Genomic DNA, 20,527 nt, shown 5'->3' with positions numbered 1-20,527 from the left:
CTGTGTTCTTCAATTTGATGGCCTCAGTCGAGGGGTTCGAAAAAAGACATCCAATACTAGCATTTCATGTTTTTATTCTTATACTACAAAACAAATAACACTCAGCAGTGCAGTTCAGTCTCTGCTTCTCCAGGAGAGCCTCACTATATTTGTACGTTTCCAGAGAGAGAGATGAAGAACGTAAAACCTAGAGCGCCACAGAAAGAAAGCTTACGTGGTTTTTAAAAGAAAACCCCCCTGAGCTACTTCATTCAAAGCAAAAAAAAAACTGACAAAAGCATCTGAACTAAAAAATAAAAATAAAATCCTGAAATCAGTTTGAACAATAATCAATCAACAGACGCTCATCGTAAATATGGGGAGTGTCCAAACGGACCGCTTTAGCTCCCTCTGCTTTCAACCGGATGGAGTGGGAGGCCTGAAGTTACGACTGTCTGATACGAGATGTCCTGCCTTTCTTCCCACAGAGCAGATGATCCCGGGTGTGTTCTGTGGGATTGAGGTCAGGGGTGTGTGAGAGAGTGTGTAGCACTTTGAGAGCGGGGCCGTGTTCACACACCTTCACGTTTACCACGGTTTTCTGGGGGTTATTTTGTAAAAGATGAAAACAGATTAACACTCAGTGATGCAAAATAAAATTAGAAACATTTAATTTCCTTCTTTCTTAGCTCTGAGCCTCATGAAACATGTCTAGAACACTGAATATCCCCCGTCTCTGCTGCTTAGTTTAGTTTTTAATCTGAACAACTGTGTACCCTGAACCTCATGCCTGAGCTGATGACCGGGGCTCTAATGTCAGCCCTGCATGCCGAGTTGAACCGTCTCTAGACAGGACAGAGGACGAGAAGAGAGTCCAGCAAACACCTGTCTGGGTTTCATCCCCCCGAGCTCTTTAACAGGCTCGGTCATTTCATTATTTTGTGGATCTGACCCAGTTTAAAGTGGTCTCAGGTCCTCGAGCAGGGTGGGGGAGTTGAGGACAGAGGAGCGAGACCCCAGAGGACAGAAGGAGCGCAATAACCCGGGCTCTGGTTTCTGGTCCTGGGGGGGGCACAGCCGCGGGGCTCCCGCGTTCATTCGTGTGTGAGATTCCTCTCTGGGACCTGTGCTGTTGCTCAGTATTCGCACACATTACCACGTCTCCCCTCGGTTCACCAATTATCTAAAAGTTCCTATTTCAAAAACTAAACGCATAATAAAAACGAGTGCGGTACCGTGGCTGACGCCCCACTGGAGACCCCGGCCGCAGCCCACCACCAACATCCCAGCGGCTGCAGAGCGGAGGGGCGCGGCGCCACGGCTACTCCTATCCTCGCTCACGGACGGACCCCCGGGGGGCGACTGGTGTCTCCACTCTCCTACGCAGCTACGCATCCCAGCGAACGCCACCTTCAGGATCCGCCGTGACTCTACTAGGGACACAGATCGGGAACAGGGCCGGATCTGAGGGTTGAGGGCTGGGGGGTTGTTGGGGGGTTGTTGGGGGGCCAGGCGGGAGGGCAAACGGGGTGGAAAAAGGCGACGCTGGAACAGGTCGGAGGCGGGCGTCCGCACCCCCGTTGCCCTGCGTGTCACTCCGGCTTCCTGTCCCCCCGCAGGTGCAGCAGCCGCAGCAGCCCCAGGCTGGCGTTGAAGATGCGGTCGTGCTTGAAGACCATCTTGAAGAACGCGTCCAGGGGCAGCCGGCCGCTGGGGTCGGCGTGCTTGAGCGCCGTCATGGGCGTGTACAGCCGGTTGGTCTGGTGGCGGAACGGCGGGCTCTCGGACGTGATCACCTGCATGGTTTGCTGCGGAGAAGAACAGGACTTTATTGGTTTGTTTTGCCTCGTTAGTGATTCAGTTAGTTGGTTAAAAGCTTTAATAGAAGTGTCTGCATTTCCCATCCAGATTAGGCTGAGATATTATGGGACCACCCCTCGCTCACAAAAGGATCCCACCCAGCGCACAGGGGCTGTTCGGCCGCACCTCCGCGATCTCCTGGGGCGTCTGTCCCAGCGAGCTGAAGACCTTGCGGGAGTAGGGCAGGTAGATCTGCTTGAAGATCCGCGCCGTCTCCTCATCCACGTCCGTCAGGTCCATCCGCTCGGCGTCCTCGTAGACCTTTGTCTCAAACTCAGTGATCACGGGCCCCGGCTCGATCAGACTCATTCTGGGGGGAGAGAGAGAGAGAGGGGAGAAGAGTAGGATGGTGAAGGAAGAAGCACTAAACCGCTGGAGTGAAAGACCAACCTCGACTGGCAGGTGACCATTCTCACCACACCTGTGTTTTCAGCTGGTCTGCGCTCTTGGCTGAACTGTACGAATCCAGGGATCTTCTCTCTGTAAACCCTGACCGAAATCCGGATGAGGTTTTCGCAACTTAATCCCTAATCGCCCGTTCTCAGCCGGAGGGTCAATTAAGCAAAGTTGGCTACAGGACAGATCTCGCCTCAAGAACAGAGCCAAAGTGGCCTAATCCAGAGCTCTGAGATTATTTTCAAAGCCCACTGTGATCGGACTCACTTGATGTTGAACTTCATGGCCTGCACTGCCAGGCTTTCGCAGAAGCCCTCCACGGCGAATTTGGAAGCTGCGTAGACATCGTTGAACAGAAGACCTGATGAGAGAAAGAGAGAGGGAGCGAGAGACTGTTGAGCAAGTTGAAGTCATCTAACATCGGTTTCTGAGGCTGCAGGGGGAGATGGGATACCCACCTTGCACGCCCATGACGCTGCTCATGACCACGATGTGGCCGCTCTGGCGCTTCTTCATGTCCGGCAGCACCTCCTTGATCACCCTCGCCAAGCCGAAGAAGTTGGTGTCAAAAACGTTCTTCATGGCTGTGATGGACTGGCTCTCCAGCGGCCCGATCATGCCCACGCCTGCGTTGTTCACTGGGGAGAGAAGACCGTGATCTTTACCCACCCTGGCACTGTCTCTCACACAACACCGTCACTCCCAGCACATCCGTCTGTCTGTCTGGAAACCTCTTTGGGTCTCTCCGTCTGTCTCACACCGTCCATCTCGTCTGTATGACCCAAACATTTCCACCGCCCTGTCCCTCCGACCCCCCGCCTCTCCGTCTCACACCCTCCTTGTCCCTCTGTCCGTCTCACCCAGGATGTCCACCTGTCTGTTCGGGATGCTGTTGACGCAGTCCCTGATGGAGTCCTCGTCGCAGGCGTCCAGCTCCCGGATCTCCAGGGTCTCGTTGAGGACGGTGCCGGCCGCTCTCTCCAGCTGCGCCGCCTTCTGCAGATCTCTCATCGTGGCCACCACTGCGGGGCAGCAGGAGACAGAGGGACGCCCTCAGTATTGCTACACAGCCACGAGCGGAGCGCAGGGGACTTTAGGAGTTGATTAGGTAAATCGTTTGGCAGTGCCCTGGTCACCAGTCCCCCGGAGCAGCTTTTAGCTCAAGCGACTTATCGGGGATTTAAGGGGTGAGCTCCGAGTCTACACCTGCTGCTGCCAAGGCCTTGGCCAACCACACGTCTCCGCAGCTCTGGGGTTGATTCACAAAGGCGCGGTTTGTTATCCTTCTAATCGATCAGGTACAGTCTTTCATGCGTTCAATTAAAAAAATTCTGGCATCTTATTATTAAACATAAAATCACGATGCATGTTATAGCTGCTTCTAAAAAATATATAAAAATATCACTAATTATAAGTAAGTCTTCTGTATTTCCTTATCCGGACACACACCCGCTATAACCCCCCACCACGACAAACCCCTGCTGAAGACGGCGCCCGCCCTCTGACCTTTGAACCTCTTGAGGTCATCCTTGGCCAGCCGCACTGCCACAGCCAGTCCAATCCCCGAGGAGCAGCCCGTCACCAGGACCGTTCTGCAGGCCATGGCGCCGCCCTGCTGGGCACCTGCAGCACAATGGGGGGGGGGGGGTCAGATGCCAGTTTCTTACAATGCACCAGAGTTCAATGAAGACATCAGTCTGGAATATGAGGTGAGGAAGAAACCAGAGGACCCTCAGGACCCGAAGCCGCAAAGCTCTGCTCTAGAGCCCTGTAGGAGACCCGGGCAGTAGACACCACAGGGCCCGGGCTCTCCCGAGACCCCCACGCATTCCTGCCGCTGCACTGTTGGGAGACAGAAGTGGCTTCCGCCGCCACAGTAGCGTTCGTTTTTCACCAGTGATGGTTTTCAAGCACAGCGGCTGACCGAAGCGCAACATACAGACGACTCGGTCAGGACCGTGGGGATCTGGGAGGAGGGCCGAGTCTCCGTCCGCGTCTGCGTGAAGAGCAGCTCGCTAGCAACCACAGATCCCGGAGCGAACCCCAGCCTCGATCACACGGGTCGGGATGTCTCGGAACCGCACTGTGTGTGTGGGAGAAGCGCTGGGAGAGAACCGGAGCGCTGCTGGAAAATGTTCGGCTACATAAAAAAAAAACTACATATCAACGAATATAATATTAACAATAATAATAACGATCCACTCTCCATATGCGTGTAGGTGAGGCTGGGGGGCGAGAGCACGTGTCTGCAGTGACGCCCTGGCGCTCACAGCCCCAGTGACTGATCCCCTCGGCTGCCCTGGAGGAGCCTGATCCCGTTGTAAGTCTTTAATCCTCTTTGTCCGACTCCGTGACGTGTCTGAGCCTCTCAGACAGCTTTAACCCTTTCAGCGGCTCCTTCAGCAGCTCAGCATCACCCTCGACAGCCCCCAGCCTGCCGGTCCGACACCTGCCCCTCTGTGTGCATCTGCGCGTGCGGCTTCTCTTCAGCACGTTTACTGAACTCTCTCTCTCCTGCGTTTGTTTCTGTGCCACACACACTCCCCCCATGGCATCCCGAGACCCAGTTCCCATCCAGCCGCCTCACAGGCGTGGGTGATCATCGGCCATTTAGAGCAGAAACTGGACTGTTATAGAGTCACGGACTGGACTGGACTGGACTGTAGAGTCACTGACTGGACTGCTGGGGAGTCCCGATACAGACACGACCATTAAGGAAAAGGAGAAATGCGAGTATTATGATGTTCATTCATGTATTTGGTGAATTTCAAATCTAGATTAACATCTTCCCCCAGGTTAGTGATCGGCCCATATCTATATAATCGCATGCAGATGGAAACTCCTCAGCGCATCAGTGTCATTTCTGTTGTCCATCAGCTCCACCACCCTGTTGCATCGGCGGCTCCCGAACCACAAGGAGCAGCAGAGCCGAGCACAGCACACACCCCGCCGTGTCACACACACAGCATCTTCACCACACCGGTGACACGAGTGAAGATACTTTCAGAATAACAAGAACAATAATAATACAAGATAAGGGTAAGTTTAGGGTTAAGAAAAAAATATATATATATGTATATTTTCCATCATCTAACTCGAGCTCTTTACTATGTGCACGAACGCTACAATGAACACACACACTACACACAAACACACACTACACATACACAATGCACACACACACACACACACAAACACAATGCAAACTACACATACACACTACACACAAACACACAACACACACTACACACAAACACACACAATGCACACTACACATACACAATGCAAACTACACATACACACTACACACAAACACACACACAATGCACACTACACACAAACACACACACAATGCACACACACACTACACACAAACACACACACAATGCACACTACACATACACACTACACACACACACAACACATACACAATGCAAACTACACTACACACAACACACACTACACACAAACACACAAACTACACACACACTACACATACACACTACACATACTACACCCTACACACACACAACCGTCACTGCTCGGACGCATCTCCACTCACGGGCCTGGTCCGGGGCAGCAGGCAGGAGTGACCAGCGCGTCCGGACCTCCGACACACGGACCGCACACTCGCCGGGCAGCGACGCCGGATCCCCGGCCACACTCCGTCCGCCCGTCCCCTCGCCTCTCACACCTCTACCCGACACAGCGCCCAGCCATGCCCCGGCTCCGCGCAGGACCGTCTCCCAGCCGCTCTGCAGGGTTTCGGGCACTCGGTCCTCTCGCTGCCCCGTCCAGCCCAGCTCTGGCCGCCGTGTCCGGCTCTACACGGACTGCAGTCCCGCCGGGGCTCCGAGCGGGGGCGGGGCGATAGTGCAGGTCAGCGCGCAGTGCCTTCTGGGGGCTGTAGTTTTACCGTTAGCTCGTCCAAGCCGTTCTCATAGTTTCGTTATTTCATGTTGTATCTGACAATCAAAGATGAAAGTGCAATGAACAGGTTTTCAAGTGCAATTCCCATACATTATCCCATTCAATGCATCAATCGCATTTTACAAATATATGGACTGTCTTATTTGTGTAGCCTATAATGTCCTATTTTCCACTAATATGTTGTTGCTAATATCGCCCCTGGTGTTTTTTCCAGCGTGCAAATGAGAGGCATGGCTTGTTTTGTTGCTTTCAATGTCTACATGATGACACAATCGCATGTTACCAGTCCCCGCAATCCGCAATGCAAACGGGCTTATATTGAAGAGCTCGAAACGGGTAGCGACGCATGGCGGGGCAGCGCACTCCTCCTCTCCTCTCCTCCTCCCTTCATCAGCCCGGTAACCGCAGCCGAGGACCGAGCCTGTGTCCCGGGGCTGTGGCTGCTCTACTAGCGCTGCGCCGGCCGCGGAGAGGCGCACTGCCGTCCCGGGGCTGCTGGAGTAAAGTGAAAGTAAAGTGCGCAGGGTGCAGGGTTCACACCGGGGCTCCGTCAGCAGGAAACTGCGCCTGTTCAAATGAGCCGAGACGGGACGCAGCCGACGCAGCCCGCACACGCAGCCCGCACACGGCCGAGGGATGATGGCCCGGAGGATACAGGAGGAGGTGGAGGTAGGCTGCTGCAAACACGGCTGTAATGTCTCCGGTGCCCGTGTGATTAGTATGCACATCATTACTCGGTTACTTCACCCTCCTTCTCTCCTGTGCCCACCTAGGCGGATGTTCGCTTTTATCTTTTTGGTCTTTGTTCTTTAACCTAATAAACTTATTTCCTCTCTGCCTGCTGTATTAACTTTATTGAATGTGCAGTATATGTAACATGCCAGTCTGCTCCAAAGGGCGCCCGAAGTGCCCGCGACAGGCGGCAGGTTTAGCGGGAAGCAGTTGCGCCCGTTTCTGTGCGCAGCGGGGGCTCATATGCTATTTGGTTATAAAATGGACACTGAAGTTTGAACACAAAGTGGTGTTGCGGTCTTTTTGTAACCAGCAATTAAACTCTCATTTGATCTCTCTTGCACCTTTTCACCGTCGCGATGATTGTTTACTATTAATGCATTCATTGTAATGATATATATATATATATATATATATATATATATATATATATATAATATATATTTCAAATGTATTTAGTTATCTGGGGGCTGTCGTTTCTTGACTGTCTATATCGGGCTCCTACCCGGACCCTTCACACTGCGTGATGACGTCACGGCGGCGAGCCTGCTTTGGCCCTAGAGCTTCAGCTGGTGTTTTGGCTGCGCTTCCTCAGCGCCACTTCGCCGTTATCTTCCTGTGTCTGTAACTGAACCACCTTGTGCAATCCGGTCTGGCACTGCACGATTTCCCAACCCCGGTCCTCGCTCGCACAGATAACCTTGTTGACTTTTGCAGACGTTGTAGGTTACAGATTGTATGTTCTTGTCTGCAGGTGAGGTGGCCAAACATGTCTGGAAACAGTAGTTACACACAGTTATTGTCTTTACGCACACCCATGCAGCGTCCAGTCGGTCTGTTAGGAAAGGTCATTCTTCCCTCTTCGACTCCCAGAATCCCCTCGGGAATATGCAGATGTGGCCGCTGTCTCTCCATTCGTCCAGCAGAAGGTGTTACACTATATTATGGCACTGTGCAAGGTTTGACGCTAGATCACAAGTGCGTCACACAAGTGTCATTGTGACCTGTTCTGTGTACCCACACCATTAGAAGCTACAGTCATTAGGTGTAAGACCTCAAAGTAGGTGATCAAGTTTCCAAAGACACTGCAGAGTTGCTACCACACTGTAGCGTATTGGAATTGCTCTCTGTGGGAAAATAAATTATTACTTTTGTAATCCAATCTCTCCCTCTCTCCCCCCAGCTGGAGAAGTGTGTCCGCCGTCTCCGCGAGAAGTTCCACGCCAAGGTGACGATCGAGAAAGCCACGCTGCTGATGCGGCGCTACGGCAATAACCATCAGATGGTGACCATGGACATCATCCTGATGAAGGACCGAGGTGAGCGTGGGTCCGTGGGGGGGGCGCTAGAGTAGCGAGGGCTCAGACTACGGGGGTCAAGTGTGAGGCTGGACACGGCCGCCCCGTCCCGCTTGATGCTCCAGAGACAGACCTGTCGAGAGTGCAGACGGCCAGAGCACGTCCACGCCGGCACCTGGGGGGAGGCACCAATACGCATCAACCAAAATGCAGCCAAAATACAACTACAACCTAAATGAACAAAATGTGTTCGCTGGGAAGCTGACGTGTGTCTGTGTCTGTGTGTGTGTGTCTGTGTCTGTGTGTGTGTGTCTGTGTGTGTGTGTCTGTGTGTGCTTTTTCTCGTACAGGACTGGACGACCAGGACAGAAGGCGTCTGAGGCAGGACCCGGTAGTCAGAGTAAGTCGGGGACTGTCGTCACCCCATGTGATATCCCCTGTCGAATAGCGTCCACAGCCGAGCCGGGAGAGCCACGTGCCGACCCCCCTACTGAAACATTGAAATAGATCTCCATGTCATCCTGAGAGAAGGGTGACCAGGGTGACCAGATCGGCCAATGGGCGAGGGAGGAGCCTCTCGCCGGCTGAGGAACCGGCTCCTCTCACTGGTGACACATCGGTGAAGACGAGGGTGTTGAGCAGCTGGAGGTCAACGCTAGGATGAATGACTGTCTCTCTGAGCGTCTGTCTGCGTCTCTGTGTAACTCTCTGTGTTTCTCATCGTCTCTGCACGCGTCTCTGCGCTGCCTTACAATTCCAGAACGTCGTCCAGAGACTCCAAGCAGAGGAGAACGCCCCCCCGCCCGCGCCCCCCCAGGTAAGCCAGACTGCCCTCTGAGCTTTCTCTGAGATCCGTTATAAGGTTGATATTCTGTACATCGTGTCGTTATTGAAGCGCGGCTGTGTCCGTGCATGGTATTGGTTGCTGTCCATACTGTGACTGTCCTTTCTGTCTTTCGCAGCAGAACGCTCCGCACAGAAGGCCGGTGGAGGACCATGATATTCAGGTACGGACCAGTCCCCCCTGCCTCCTAGACTTCACCACAAAGACTGGTCACTGATTCCCCTCAGAGTGCTTTCCCCTTCCCAGCTCAGCCCCGATTCTCTCCTGCGCTGAAAAAGCCCCGATGGGGGTCAGAATTGGGAAATATTAGTACAGTGGTTGCGTCACTGTTTGCGTGTTGAGCTGCTCTTGCAAAATGCTGTGTGCTTTGATTTCTGTGTTGCAATTTGATTGCATTGTTTTTAAGAAGGATGTCTGAATACACAATAGCATCTGTCTGAAGAAACGCTATCCTGTTTGTCTCTTTGAGGGACTCCTGTTGTTTTACACCCAGCATCTCTCTCTCTCTCTCTCTCTCTCTCCTCCTCTGCTGCCCTCCTCCTGCCCTGTGTTGGCGTGTGCTGTGCTGTGTGTGGGCTGGCAGGAGATCGGGGAGCGTCTGCGCATCCTGCCACTGACCGAGAAGAACCTGCGCATGTTCGACAACGCCCAGCGCAACCTCATCCCCTCCGACACCTGCCAGTTCGCCTGCCAGCACTGCGACAAGGACTGGTGGCGCCGGGTGCCCCAGAGAAAGAAGGTATGAGCCGGGTAGACCAGGCCCGTTGGGTGGGATCGGGCGGGGTTGAGGCTGTGTCCCAGATCCATGAGTCCAGTCCGGTCTGTAACATTGCCAACTTTGTCCTACAGTTTCCAGGTGGGGTAGACTGGCTAAACTCTGTGTCCTGCGAAAAACAGTGTAGTGGCAGTGCGTGTATCTGAGGCCGTGTGTGCATGCTCTGTCATCTCCCCCTTCGTCTCCTCGTTCATCCCCATCTACTATTTATTTTGTGTTCCTTTGTTTTAAATACTGGTTTTATGTTATTATATTGATTAGTCTTTTAATTGCAGCTTTTATTTCCTTCAGTTGCCCGCTCACCCTCAGCCTTTCCCTCCACCTCTCGCTCCCTCCAGGTGTCTCGCTGCCACCGCTGCAAGACCAAGTACGACCCCATCCCTCCGGACAAAATGTGGGGCATCGGGGATTTCCACTGCCCAGGCTGCAGGCGCTCCTTCAGGTGAGACGAGCGCAGGACCCCAGGCCCCTGCAGGGCAGCGCTGGAGACCCCTGAATCAGAGCACAGAGGCCAGCTGCATGAACACAGACTCAGACTCGGTCTTAGTAAAGTCATACTAACGATAGACACTCAGTTAAAACCATTGCATAATAGACTGGTCTGAGTAAGACGTTCATTTAGAGAAGCGTCCGCCATGTCTTCTGTTGTCTTCCTTCAAGTGCCTCTCCTCTCCTCTCCTGTGTTTCATCCGCAGGGGGTTCGGGCGGATGGACGTGGGCTCGCCCTGCTACACCTGCCACTCACTGCTCCTGCCCTCCCAGATCCTGCCCCCCCGCCGGGGAGTAGTCCGCAGAAACAGGACCCCCCACAGCTGCTGCGCCGAAGACTGCCACAACCGGCAAGGTACCGAGCACACGTGGGAGAATCTGACAGGATGGGGGCGGGGGGGAGCTTGCAGTATTGAGTTCTGCAATTGGGGATAGGGCAGTCTGGCACACTCTGAACACTGGGTGCAGTCTTCCCTTTGTCGGATAGATAGATAGATAGATGGATAGGTTACACCGTGTGAACGCAGTCCCGCAATAACCAAATGAAACGCACTTTTTTGTGTGTGTTTTCTCCAGACGCACCACTGGGGGGCTCCACAGTCTCCACTCATGCTGTATTTTTGTAATTTTTATTTTTCCTTCAGCCAAAACTTCAAATGCCCATAAAACACTCAAACATGCATGAAAACTCACGAAACTCGCAAGTGTTGTAGAAACCCCTTATACCTACAAATGCAGAGAAAGCTACACGTGCCGGTCACATGATGCTGATTACGCTTGTGGGGTACATGGTTGCTGCAATTTTGGATTTAACATGTGTCCGCGTGCAAATATGAAAACGGCTACTGCTGCACAACTCTAAATCCCAGAGCCCTGAAACTTTGCATATCTCACAAGAGGCAAGTGACTGCAGGCAAAAATATGGCAGCCACTGGGAAATGACTGTGCACGTATGCACAATATGCGTATTTATGAACGCATGACATTTGATCCCAGAATAATCCCTTAAGCCGTATTCAAAAATGCACCAAACTTGGTACAACAATACATGACAATGTGATGCTTGATTGTGGTGAGTTTCGTCACCAACAGTGACACGGCGCCGAGGCCACGATGCTGAAGGCCATATCACATCCAGCAGTGAATATCTACAGAACAGTGAAGCCTAAAGCGCTTACATTTTCACTGATTAACACAAGTACAAACATCTGTCAAAGTTGATGAAGCCAAGTTGATAGGACACAAAACACGGCTGCTGTACACCAATCAAAATGGCAGCATTTCATTTCAGCCACATCATGACATTCATGACGCAGACCTCTACCGCATCATGTGGCCAAACTTGGGAATTGCATTCTGCATCTTGAATGACACAAGAATGAAAACTTCATTCAATTAAGTGAAAAATACAATTGTACCTTACATAATTGAAGCATGCAATCAAGAAATGTATTTTCAAGTCCACTGATATTGAATTACACACAATTACACAGGAATGAAATCCTTAAATGTATACTACATTGGATTGATATTTCAAAATACACATTTACAAACATAATCATTTAAACTACAACTGCTCCAATCTGAAACCTACTGATATAGCTTGGAAGCCTTAAAAGTTGCAGCAGCCTCTAGTTGTCATTGTGTTTGCAAACACAGTGCAGCTCAGTAGGTCAGGTGGACTCTACATCACGACATGAGGCGCTTCCAGATGTAATTAACTGCAGGCTGTTGATTATGAACCTGCCGGATAGTTTGGGTCATTCGTTTGCATAGTCAGGTAATACCTGGTCATTATCATTATAGCTTCCTCTCCCCCCAACTACTGCCTCCAACACAGTGAAACCAGCACCGTGTCACAGCGCAGGACACACACTTTGCACTGCTGCACTCTTTTATCAATCCGCCCCTCTCTCTCAGAGCCGCACGTCCCGGGCACCGAGTGTGTTCACCCCCACAGTCGCCTGAAGGCGGGCAAGCCCCGAGTGGTGTCCCCCAGCGCCCCCCACATCAGCACGGGCTCCACGGTCAACACCTGCCTGAGCCAGGGCAGCCTGGCCGAGCTGTACGACCTCATACTGGACGACATCGCCGAGGAGGATGAGGAGGGGGAGGGGGAGGTGCTGGTAGAGGACGAGGAGGAGGAAGAGGAGGAGGAGGAAGATGACGAGGATCAGGGCAGCAGACGGGGGGGCAGCAGCAGCAGGAGCAGTAACAATTAGACAGTTCTGTCTGTGTGTGTCTGTGTGTCTCATGTGTCTGTGTGTCTGTGTGTCTGTGTGTCAGTGTGTCAGTGTGCCTGTGTGTCAGTGTGTCAGTGTGCCTGTGTGTCAGTGTGTCAGTGTGCCTGTGTGTCAGTGTGTCTGTGTGTCAGTGTGTCAGTGCCTGCTGGCTGCCAGGGGCACAGGGTGCTGCCCCCCCACACTCAGCGCTTCTCACGGCGGACCTGACTGCTCCCCAAGCATTTCATTCTATATTGATATAGATATTATTTTTTTACTGTCGTTTCTTTGTGCTCCTGTTATTGCACACAGTACTACACACGTGCACTTCACAACATGACACAAACAGCACCAAACCAACACACACACACACACACACACCACACACACACACACACATAGACACACAACACAGACACACTCACACGCACACACAGACGCACACAGACACACACGCACACACACAGACTCACACTTACACACACAGACACACACTTACACACACAGACACACTCACACACACAACACAGACACACACTTACACACACAGACACACTCACACACACAGACACACACAGACACACTCACACACATAGACACAGACACACGCACACACAGACACGCACACATAGACACACTCACGCACACACACTCGCACACACAGACACACACACACTCACACTGCAACCACACACATATACATAGTCAAACACTCTCGACTTATCAATCTGGAAGCAGTAAAATACATATATGTGTGTGTTTATCTATTTATTGTTCATTGTTTACAGTCGGGACACTTGCCCTGGTGTGTTGCGTTGGCTCGATGGAGGCGTTGCTGCTGTCGTGCCCTGTTTGGTTCACTGGGTTTGTAATTCCAGCTCCGTTTCCATATAAAGACACGTCCTGCACGACAATGTCTTGTGTGTGTGTTTATGCCTGACCACTGGATCGATCCCTCCTGCGTTGCAAATATCCCAGTGCGTGTTAGACACGGGAGACAGGTGATCAGGGGAGGGAAGGGTCTAATATTGTATAAGAATTGTGAGACTCACACACACAGACACACCCCCGCACACACACACACACACACACACAGACACACACACACACAGACACACCCCTGCACACACACACACACAGACACACACACTCACAGACACACACAGACACACCCCCGCACACACACACACACGCACTCACACTCTCTCACACACACACACACACAGACACACCCCCACACACACACAGACACACCCCCGCACACACACACACACGCACTCACACAGACACCCGCACACACACACACACGCACTCACACTCTCACACACACACACACACACACAGACACACACACACACACACTCACAGACACACCCCCGCACACACACACACACACGCACTCACACTCTCTCACACACACAGACACACACACACACACACACGCACTCACACTCTCTCACACACACAGACACACACACACACGCACTCACACTCTCTCACACACACAGACACACACAGACACACCCCCACACACACAGACACCCGCACACACACACACACGCACTCACACTCTCACACACACACACACACAGACACACACACACACACACACTCACAGACACACCCCCGCACACACACACACACACGCACTCACACTCTCACACACAGACACACACTCACACACACACGCACTCACACTCTCTCACACTCACACGCACTCACACTCTCACACACAGACACACACACACACTCACAGACACACACACCAGATTGCTAAGAGTGTCAGGTGACGCGTCTCTGAGGGGTGTTGGCACAGGCTGGGTAGAGTAACAGTCGCCGGGTTCGCTCTTTGTCTGGTTTGAATAAGGGCTCTCTCTGATGTCTCGGATTTATTTTCATTCTTTATTTTCTCCCTTCACGGGTTCAAAGCGCAGCCTGGCGATGGGAATGACGGTGCAGATTCTCCTGCTGTTTGTGTCTGAGCTGTTGGGACAGAAATGCAGTTTGTGGCGGATTCCTGCGCTCACCTCTCGTGTTGGCTGCTTCTTTTATTCCATTAGGGTGTTGTTTGTGTGTGTGTGTTAGCAGATGCTCTTAGCCGGGGTGACATACACTTCTCACAAGAAACATTTTCCAAAGCATTACAGAGTTCAGGAGATACGATAATAAAGGCATTTGTCCCCGTACCCTGGAGCCTACACAAGTGCTCAATACAGTCGCGTTGTTTATCTACTTATTGAGCAGACCCCCTCACCCAGTGACCCTGAGATTTCTCACACAAAGTACACTTTTCTCAAAAACACATTGCATAATACAAGAAGTGCAACATGCTATACAAAACAACAGTGCACAGCTCGGGTCCCAGTCCTGCCCAGACAGCACCCCCAGGGGGAACGTGAGAGAAGCGCACCGTTGCCACTTTGTCATCAAATAAATAACTAAATCATTAGTTCAGTGGGGGAGGGGATCATCTGCATGGTCATTGGGCTCCCATCCAGCAGCACAATGACTCTTCTTTAATCAGGCGATTTCTGTTGACACTGTAGTGGGTCAGAGTTGAGGGACAGAACAGGCATCTGGCAGCACTACTAGGACAAGGCAAATGCAGTTGAATATCGAGTTAACCCTGGCTTTGTGTATTGTATGTGTTGTAGTATATGTTTTATATATGGGATATATTTAGATCGCCACTGACTAATCCCAGTCCAAAAACAGTTCCTCGACAAGTAAAGGGGGGACATGATGAGGGTGACGCCGAGCTCTGAAGCCCATTGCTGTGTGCGCTGGACGAGAGCAACACCACACACAGCAGCACGGCGCTGCGCCTCAAAGGGTCGGGTTTGCGATGGTAAGAAGACACGCTTTTTTCCGTGGGGGGGTGCCTATTTTGAAAGTGACCTCACGACACGCCTGCTTTCATAACCGCGGCCGGAATATATAACCGCTGCTCTCGCCTGGTGACATAACGCTGACGACTGTGCGCTGCGCTGGACACCGCTGGACACCGCTGGACAGCGCATTCACTGACCCAGGAGCAGACACCGCTGAACGCTTTTCCCACGACAATGTGAGTATGGCACACGGATATATATTGGACATTAATAATCATTAAAACGGCCAAGGCGAATTTATACTAATCAGCTGGAATTGCAACCGCGGGATACAGAGTAACTCCTCGGGCTGAAATGTGACGAGTCTCTGTCTCCCCGTGCAGTCCTTTACACTCGTGTCCGTATGTGTTTATTGAAACAGGAGACATTCAGAATCGCTGCTTTCAGAAATCAAGTGTTTGTTTATGATGTGCACATATGGATTTAATTACTACTATTGATGATGATGATGACGATGACACTTTAACCGAGGACTGGGTTCAGATCCAGCAGTCGGATGGGGACATTTTAGTTTCTCTGTGGCCTGACCTGCTGTGATCATGCGCAGACTGGTCCCCGTCACACCTCTGGGTTGAAATGTGTAATGATATAGCACATCTGGCATAAGTAACAACCGTAAACATGGCGTGGACATGAATCGGTTTCCTCTTGTGGCCGAACTCCGGGTGCTGCAGTTATCGCCATGATTGATTCAGTAAGTGGATTAATCGACGTGGGTTAATTGATTAATTAGCCTCTCTCTGACTCGCGTTCAAAACCACGACTGCAGTGACAACCCGTTTCAATATATAACCCACTGACCGCAGACCCCCATCCCGTAAACCCAAACCAAGCAGAGCTCCGTTACAAAGCTGCTGTTACAGCAAAAGTCAAAAAAGTCTGCAGTGTAACTTCAGCTCCCAGCACTTCAGCTCAATATATTGTTCGTGTTGTCGCCTCTCTCTCTCTCTGACACATGAGTCTCTGTGTGCCCGGGTCTCTGTGGCAGTAAAGGAGCAGGCTGGCACTGCCCACTGCACCACCCAGGGCAACAGATCTACCCTCTAGATGAATAAACACAGAAGGATTTATTATTATTGTATTATATATAAAACATAATATTAAAGGAAGGTTTGGGAGGGTGGGGGCATTTGAAAACCTATTCAGCCAATCGGAAAGTTTGCTGTAACTGACCCTCTTTCATTCATTCATTCTGGTAGAGGAAATGTGGGTAAAAAAATAAAATAATAATGAAAACAAAGACGGCCTTGATGTCACACACAAAGCGCAGTCTGCCACACCGGGCTCTTTGTTCGCAGTGTATCACAGCTCAGATAAGAGCAGAGATACACTGCGTGGGAAAGCACATCACAATGCCACACAACAGCGGCCCACCCGTCTCAGGTTGCAAGAGGATGGCGCGGGGGTTTGAATCACTGGCGCTACACGTCCTGAAAAGACGTCCTGATCCGAGCCTCTAACCTGTCTCCGCTCTCTTGTTTTCTCTCCTCCTCTCCAGGGGACCGGGGGCGTTGATCGCGTTATCCTTGCTGGCCGCTGCCAAGGCGTCGGTGGGGTAAGAGACGAGCTGTGACCGATCACTCCTCCTTCAAAGAGATCGCTCTCCAGCCCCTCCCCAGCAGCTGGGCTGTATCCCCCCGGGGGCCACCGGGAGGTCTAGGGGGTTGGAAAAGTTCACTGCAATCTGCTGGACAGACTAAATGGGACCTGTGTCTCAGTGAACCTCTGCTGAGACAAGGTCCTGCTGTACAGCCAGTCCCTGCAGCTGCACTACAATACAGTTAGTGACTCTGCAGCAGTCCAGTCCATTCAGTCAGTGACTCTGCAGCAGTCCAGTCAAATCAGTGACTCTGAAGCAGTCCAGTCCAGTCCAGTCAGTGACTCTGCAGCAGTCCAGTCCAGTCCAGTCCAGTCAGTGACTCTGCAGTCCAGGCCAGTCCAGTCCAGTCCAGTCAGTTACTCTGCAGTCCAGGCCAGTCCAGTCCAGTCAGTTACTCTGCAGTCCAGTCCAGTCAGTGACTCTACAGTCCAGTCCAGTCCAGTCAGTGACTCTACAGTCCAGTCCAGTCAGTGACTCTATAGCTGTCCAGTCCAGTCAGTGATGAATACTCAGCTATAATATGGCAGTTTTCTTCAATCTGTTTCTGTATATTCCTTTATTCTCTTCTTCTCCACACAGGCCGAGCAACTCGAGCACCGGGAGCCTGTGCACAGAATCGAAGGAATGCCTCGTGTTCGACCCGATCTGCGACTCGCCGAAGTATGAGGTGAGTGCAGCTGCTCTTCCCAGCTGGGTCCGGATGCCACGCGAACACCACAGGCGCCCGGGTGGGAGCTGAGAGATGACACGTGTGTGTCGTTGGTACAGGTGCGTCATTACGGCGCCACCAAGTGGGTGTCGACGGACGTGGAGTCCTATGTCCTGGAGATCGCCGCGGGGCAAGGCTTCATGAGGCTCTTCAAATACATCACTGGGGCCAACGAGGACGGTGAGAGAGACCACGCACTGACACACTGAGAGCTAACGCACTGAACTACACACTGACACATTCGCTCTATTTCTCCATACATTTTAATACCTAGGAATTTTCCACAGAGGTTTTTGGTGAAGCAGTTGATGAGGAGCAGTACTTATATATGACTGTGTTCTTGTTGTGTGCCTGCGCAGGTGTTCTCGATTGTGTGTGCATGTCTGTCCATGAATGCCTGTGTGTGTGTGTGTTTGCATGCTTGTGTGCATGTATGTGCGTGTACACGTGTGCTTTTATGTGTGTGTGCACGTGTGCGTCTCTGTTCCTGTACACATGCCTGTGTGCATCTGTATACATGTCTGAATGAGTGTGTGTGTGCATCTACACGTGTATATGTGCATGTGACGTATGCGTGCGTGTTCACGTGTGCACAGGGCTTAATATCGACATGACGGCCCCAGTTATCATCCGCATCCCGGAAGACAAGAAGATGTGGGAGCCGGCGATCTTCACTGTCAGCTTCTTGCTGCCCTCAGCCTATCAGGAGAAAGCACCCAAGCCCACCAATGAGCAAGTGAGTCTGTGATCATCCTTGGCCAGTCCGTGTGAAGCGTCCTCACAGCGCTGGTGTCACACACAAGGCGACTGTATCATCATCGTCCTGTCCTCTGTAGGTCTACTTCACTGACCTGCCGCCGCTGACGGTCTATGTGAAGAGCTTCGGGGGATGGATGCTCAGCATGACCTCCAAGCTCTACTCCCGCCAGCTGGCCAAGGAGCTCAACGGCACCCAGGCCTCCTACAACACAGCCTTCCACTACGGAGTGGGCTACCAGAGGTACATAACACAGCCAAGACACCTGTAGTGCGTAGAGTGCCTTTCACAGCACAGCACAGCACAACACACACTGCATTCATGTGTCGCCGCACACTCCAACACCGGCTTCTCGGCCTCAGAGAGGCTGCTCTTGTTCAGGGGGCTCCGAAGCGGCCGAGAAGCCACCGCACAACAGTGCCAGACCCTAATCCAGCCCCCGAACCCTGAACCCTGTGCCTGAGCTGTCCATCCACTGTGTGACGTGTCTCTGTTGTGTCTCCTCTGTGCCGCAGCCCCATGAAACTCCGCAACAGACGCAACGAAGTGTGGTACGTGACCCAGGGGGAGCCGGTCTGCCCCCCGCCTACCTCCTCCTGAGCACGGCCATCCAGCACGCCGAGCCCGGGTCTGAGTGACAGAGGAGGGGAGAGAGAGAGAGAGAGATGTGCAGAAGGGGCCTCCTCTCCTCCTCACTCACTCCGCCTGCTCCTCTCAGCCCCACAATGGGATCAGCCAGCCTCCTACTCCACTGCAAGTCTTTTCTTCCCCCTCTTCCTCCGTTAATTGCAGCAGCTGCAGCAGTAGGTCCAATTAAGCAATCAAGGCTCCAATTAAGTCATTACAGCACTGATTGGACCAGACAGCCCTGCTCTGACGGGTTCGCCCCAAGCTTTTTAAATCCAGCTCACACGGCTCCGTGGGTCTTTCTAAATTGCTGCAACCGTTTCTCAGACTTCTGTCTAATTACTCTGAATTAGATTTGTTTCTGTAATTGTGTTTTAAGTGCCCTGTAAACATTCGCAACCGCAATCAGAAGAACATCTGTATCTGCACCAGCTTGGTAATCGAAGCAGCTGCCTGGACAGTCTTGTAGTCTCTCTGTTTTCTCTGATAGCGGATTGGCCAGTTACCCACAATTCCACTGTCCCCGCACTAACGCCACAACAGGCCATAACAGGAAGTAACAGACAGACCAGGAGGATGCTGGGAGACCAGGCTGCCTACACCTCTGATAGGAGCAACACAGCACACGTGCATGAATCAACGTGGGAATTAGAAATGCCTCTCAAGACCCCGACACCGAGTCTGCCGCAGCTCCAGTTAAGACCCGTCACGGCCTGAGGGACACACACAGATCCAGTTCACACTTGTAGCTTGTTAGGCTGTCCTGCGATGACCTCTGCTTCAGTCTCTTCCTTCCCTGTACGCAGTAGTCTTAGCACTGCCAGTTTCCCCATGTCTAATAAAAGTTGTCACTTTAGAGTTGGTCTTTTTGTTTCCCTTTCGAATGCAATAAATTACTGGGAGTTTATAAGAACAGCGAAAGGCCGCCAGCATGTGTAATGGGCAGCAGTGGGAGTCACCTAAACCTGTCTACATGTCAGACACAGTAAACACTCACTTACACACCTGAAAGGCGATTTTAGCTGAGTTTGAAGACGTCAGAGAAAAGAGAATTATTGTAATCGTGTTCTTCAGTGCGGGGGTCATATTTCACCACCAGAGGTCAGCCTGGAGCCTCTCTGGCGTGTTTGTCTGTTTGAAAACTGTCTGGCGAGCCCCAGGCTGAGCTTGAGCTCACACAAGTGCACAGCAATGCCACCACAACTACCAGCTTTACTTTATATCTGCATCAGAGCACCTACACATTGTCATCTCATGGTCGATAGCCAATCAGGAGCGAATAATACGTCCGTAGTGCAGATTTATGAAATACACCACAGAGCAATGCTGCTCCTTCTTGTGCTGCTCACTGATTTCTTCTCCTTCTCAACAATAATAATAGTAATTTATGACACATTGGCTATCGCTGTGTAAAGAAT

At 51.8% G+C, this 20,527-nt stretch overlaps 3 protein-coding genes across 3 annotated transcripts; 2 read left to right on the top strand and 1 right to left on the bottom strand.

Moving 5' to 3' along the window:
• Positions 1 to 57: 57 nt before the first annotated feature.
• LOC136752473 (retinol dehydrogenase 8) lies at positions 58 to 6,568 on the bottom strand. The gene is made up of 8 exons (XM_066707820.1): positions 6,449 to 6,568; positions 5,798 to 6,200; positions 3,742 to 3,858; positions 3,096 to 3,257; positions 2,694 to 2,873; positions 2,503 to 2,596; positions 1,966 to 2,149; positions 58 to 1,787 (listed from the first exon to the last, which is right to left on the bottom strand). The coding sequence occupies exons 3-8, from the start codon at positions 3,836 to 3,838 to the stop codon at positions 1,572 to 1,574; spliced, it is 933 nt and encodes a 310-aa protein (XP_066563917.1). The 5' UTR covers positions 3,839 to 3,858; positions 5,798 to 6,200; positions 6,449 to 6,568; the 3' UTR covers positions 58 to 1,571.
• Positions 6,569 to 6,659: 91 nt separating this feature from the next.
• shfl (shiftless antiviral inhibitor of ribosomal frameshifting) lies at positions 6,660 to 13,439 on the top strand. The gene is made up of 9 exons (XM_066707819.1): positions 6,660 to 6,834; positions 8,081 to 8,216; positions 8,546 to 8,595; positions 8,956 to 9,012; positions 9,158 to 9,202; positions 9,623 to 9,778; positions 10,153 to 10,256; positions 10,510 to 10,658; positions 12,224 to 13,439. The coding sequence occupies exons 1-9, from the start codon at positions 6,802 to 6,804 to the stop codon at positions 12,523 to 12,525; spliced, it is 1,032 nt and encodes a 343-aa protein (XP_066563916.1). The 5' UTR covers positions 6,660 to 6,801; the 3' UTR covers positions 12,526 to 13,439.
• A 1,715-nt stretch (positions 13,440 to 15,154) lies between these two features.
• soul5 (heme-binding protein soul5) lies at positions 15,155 to 19,965 on the top strand. The gene is made up of 7 exons (XM_066707821.1): positions 15,155 to 15,592; positions 16,915 to 16,971; positions 17,596 to 17,683; positions 17,785 to 17,905; positions 18,322 to 18,461; positions 18,562 to 18,725; positions 18,998 to 19,965. Coding segments are annotated over exons 1-7 (657 nt in total). The 5' UTR covers positions 15,155 to 15,590; the 3' UTR covers positions 19,083 to 19,965.
• Positions 19,966 to 20,527: the final 562 nt, after the last annotated feature.

This window comes from Amia ocellicauda, chromosome 7 (assembly GCF_036373705.1).
Source record: "Amia ocellicauda isolate fAmiCal2 chromosome 7, fAmiCal2.hap1, whole genome shotgun sequence".
Classification (NCBI taxonomy): domain Eukaryota; kingdom Metazoa; phylum Chordata; class Actinopteri; order Amiiformes; family Amiidae; genus Amia; species Amia ocellicauda.
Note: the sequence above shows the minus strand (reverse complement) of the source record. Positions and strands in the feature narration are given on the sequence as shown.

Excerpts from the sequence above, each read along its gene's own strand:
- LOC136752473 (XM_066707820.1), bottom strand. The coding sequence starts at position 3,838 with ATGGCCTGCAGAACGGTCCTGGTGACGGGCTGCTCCTCGGGGATTGGA. Across the intron at positions 2,150-2,502 it reads GCCATGAAGTTCAACATCAA|AATGAGTCTGATCGAGCCGG; the intron begins GTGAGTCCGATC and ends CTCTCCCCCCAG. Across the intron at positions 1,788-1,965 it reads CGCCCCAGGAGATCGCGGAG|CAAACCATGCAGGTGATCAC; the intron begins GTGCGGCCGAAC and ends TCTTCTCCGCAG.
- soul5 (XM_066707821.1), top strand. Across the intron at positions 16,972-17,595 it reads GCTGCCAAGGCGTCGGTGGG|GCCGAGCAACTCGAGCACCG; the intron begins GTAAGAGACGAG and ends TTCTCCACACAG. Across the intron at positions 17,684-17,784 it reads GCGACTCGCCGAAGTATGAG|GTGCGTCATTACGGCGCCAC; the intron begins GTGAGTGCAGCT and ends TCGTTGGTACAG.
- shfl (XM_066707819.1), top strand. The coding sequence starts at position 6,802 with ATGATGGCCCGGAGGATACAGGAGGAGGTGGAG. Across the intron at positions 8,217-8,545 it reads CATCCTGATGAAGGACCGAG|GACTGGACGACCAGGACAGA; the intron begins GTGAGCGTGGGT and ends TTTCTCGTACAG. Across the intron at positions 8,596-8,955 it reads GGCAGGACCCGGTAGTCAGA|AACGTCGTCCAGAGACTCCA; the intron begins GTAAGTCGGGGA and ends TTACAATTCCAG.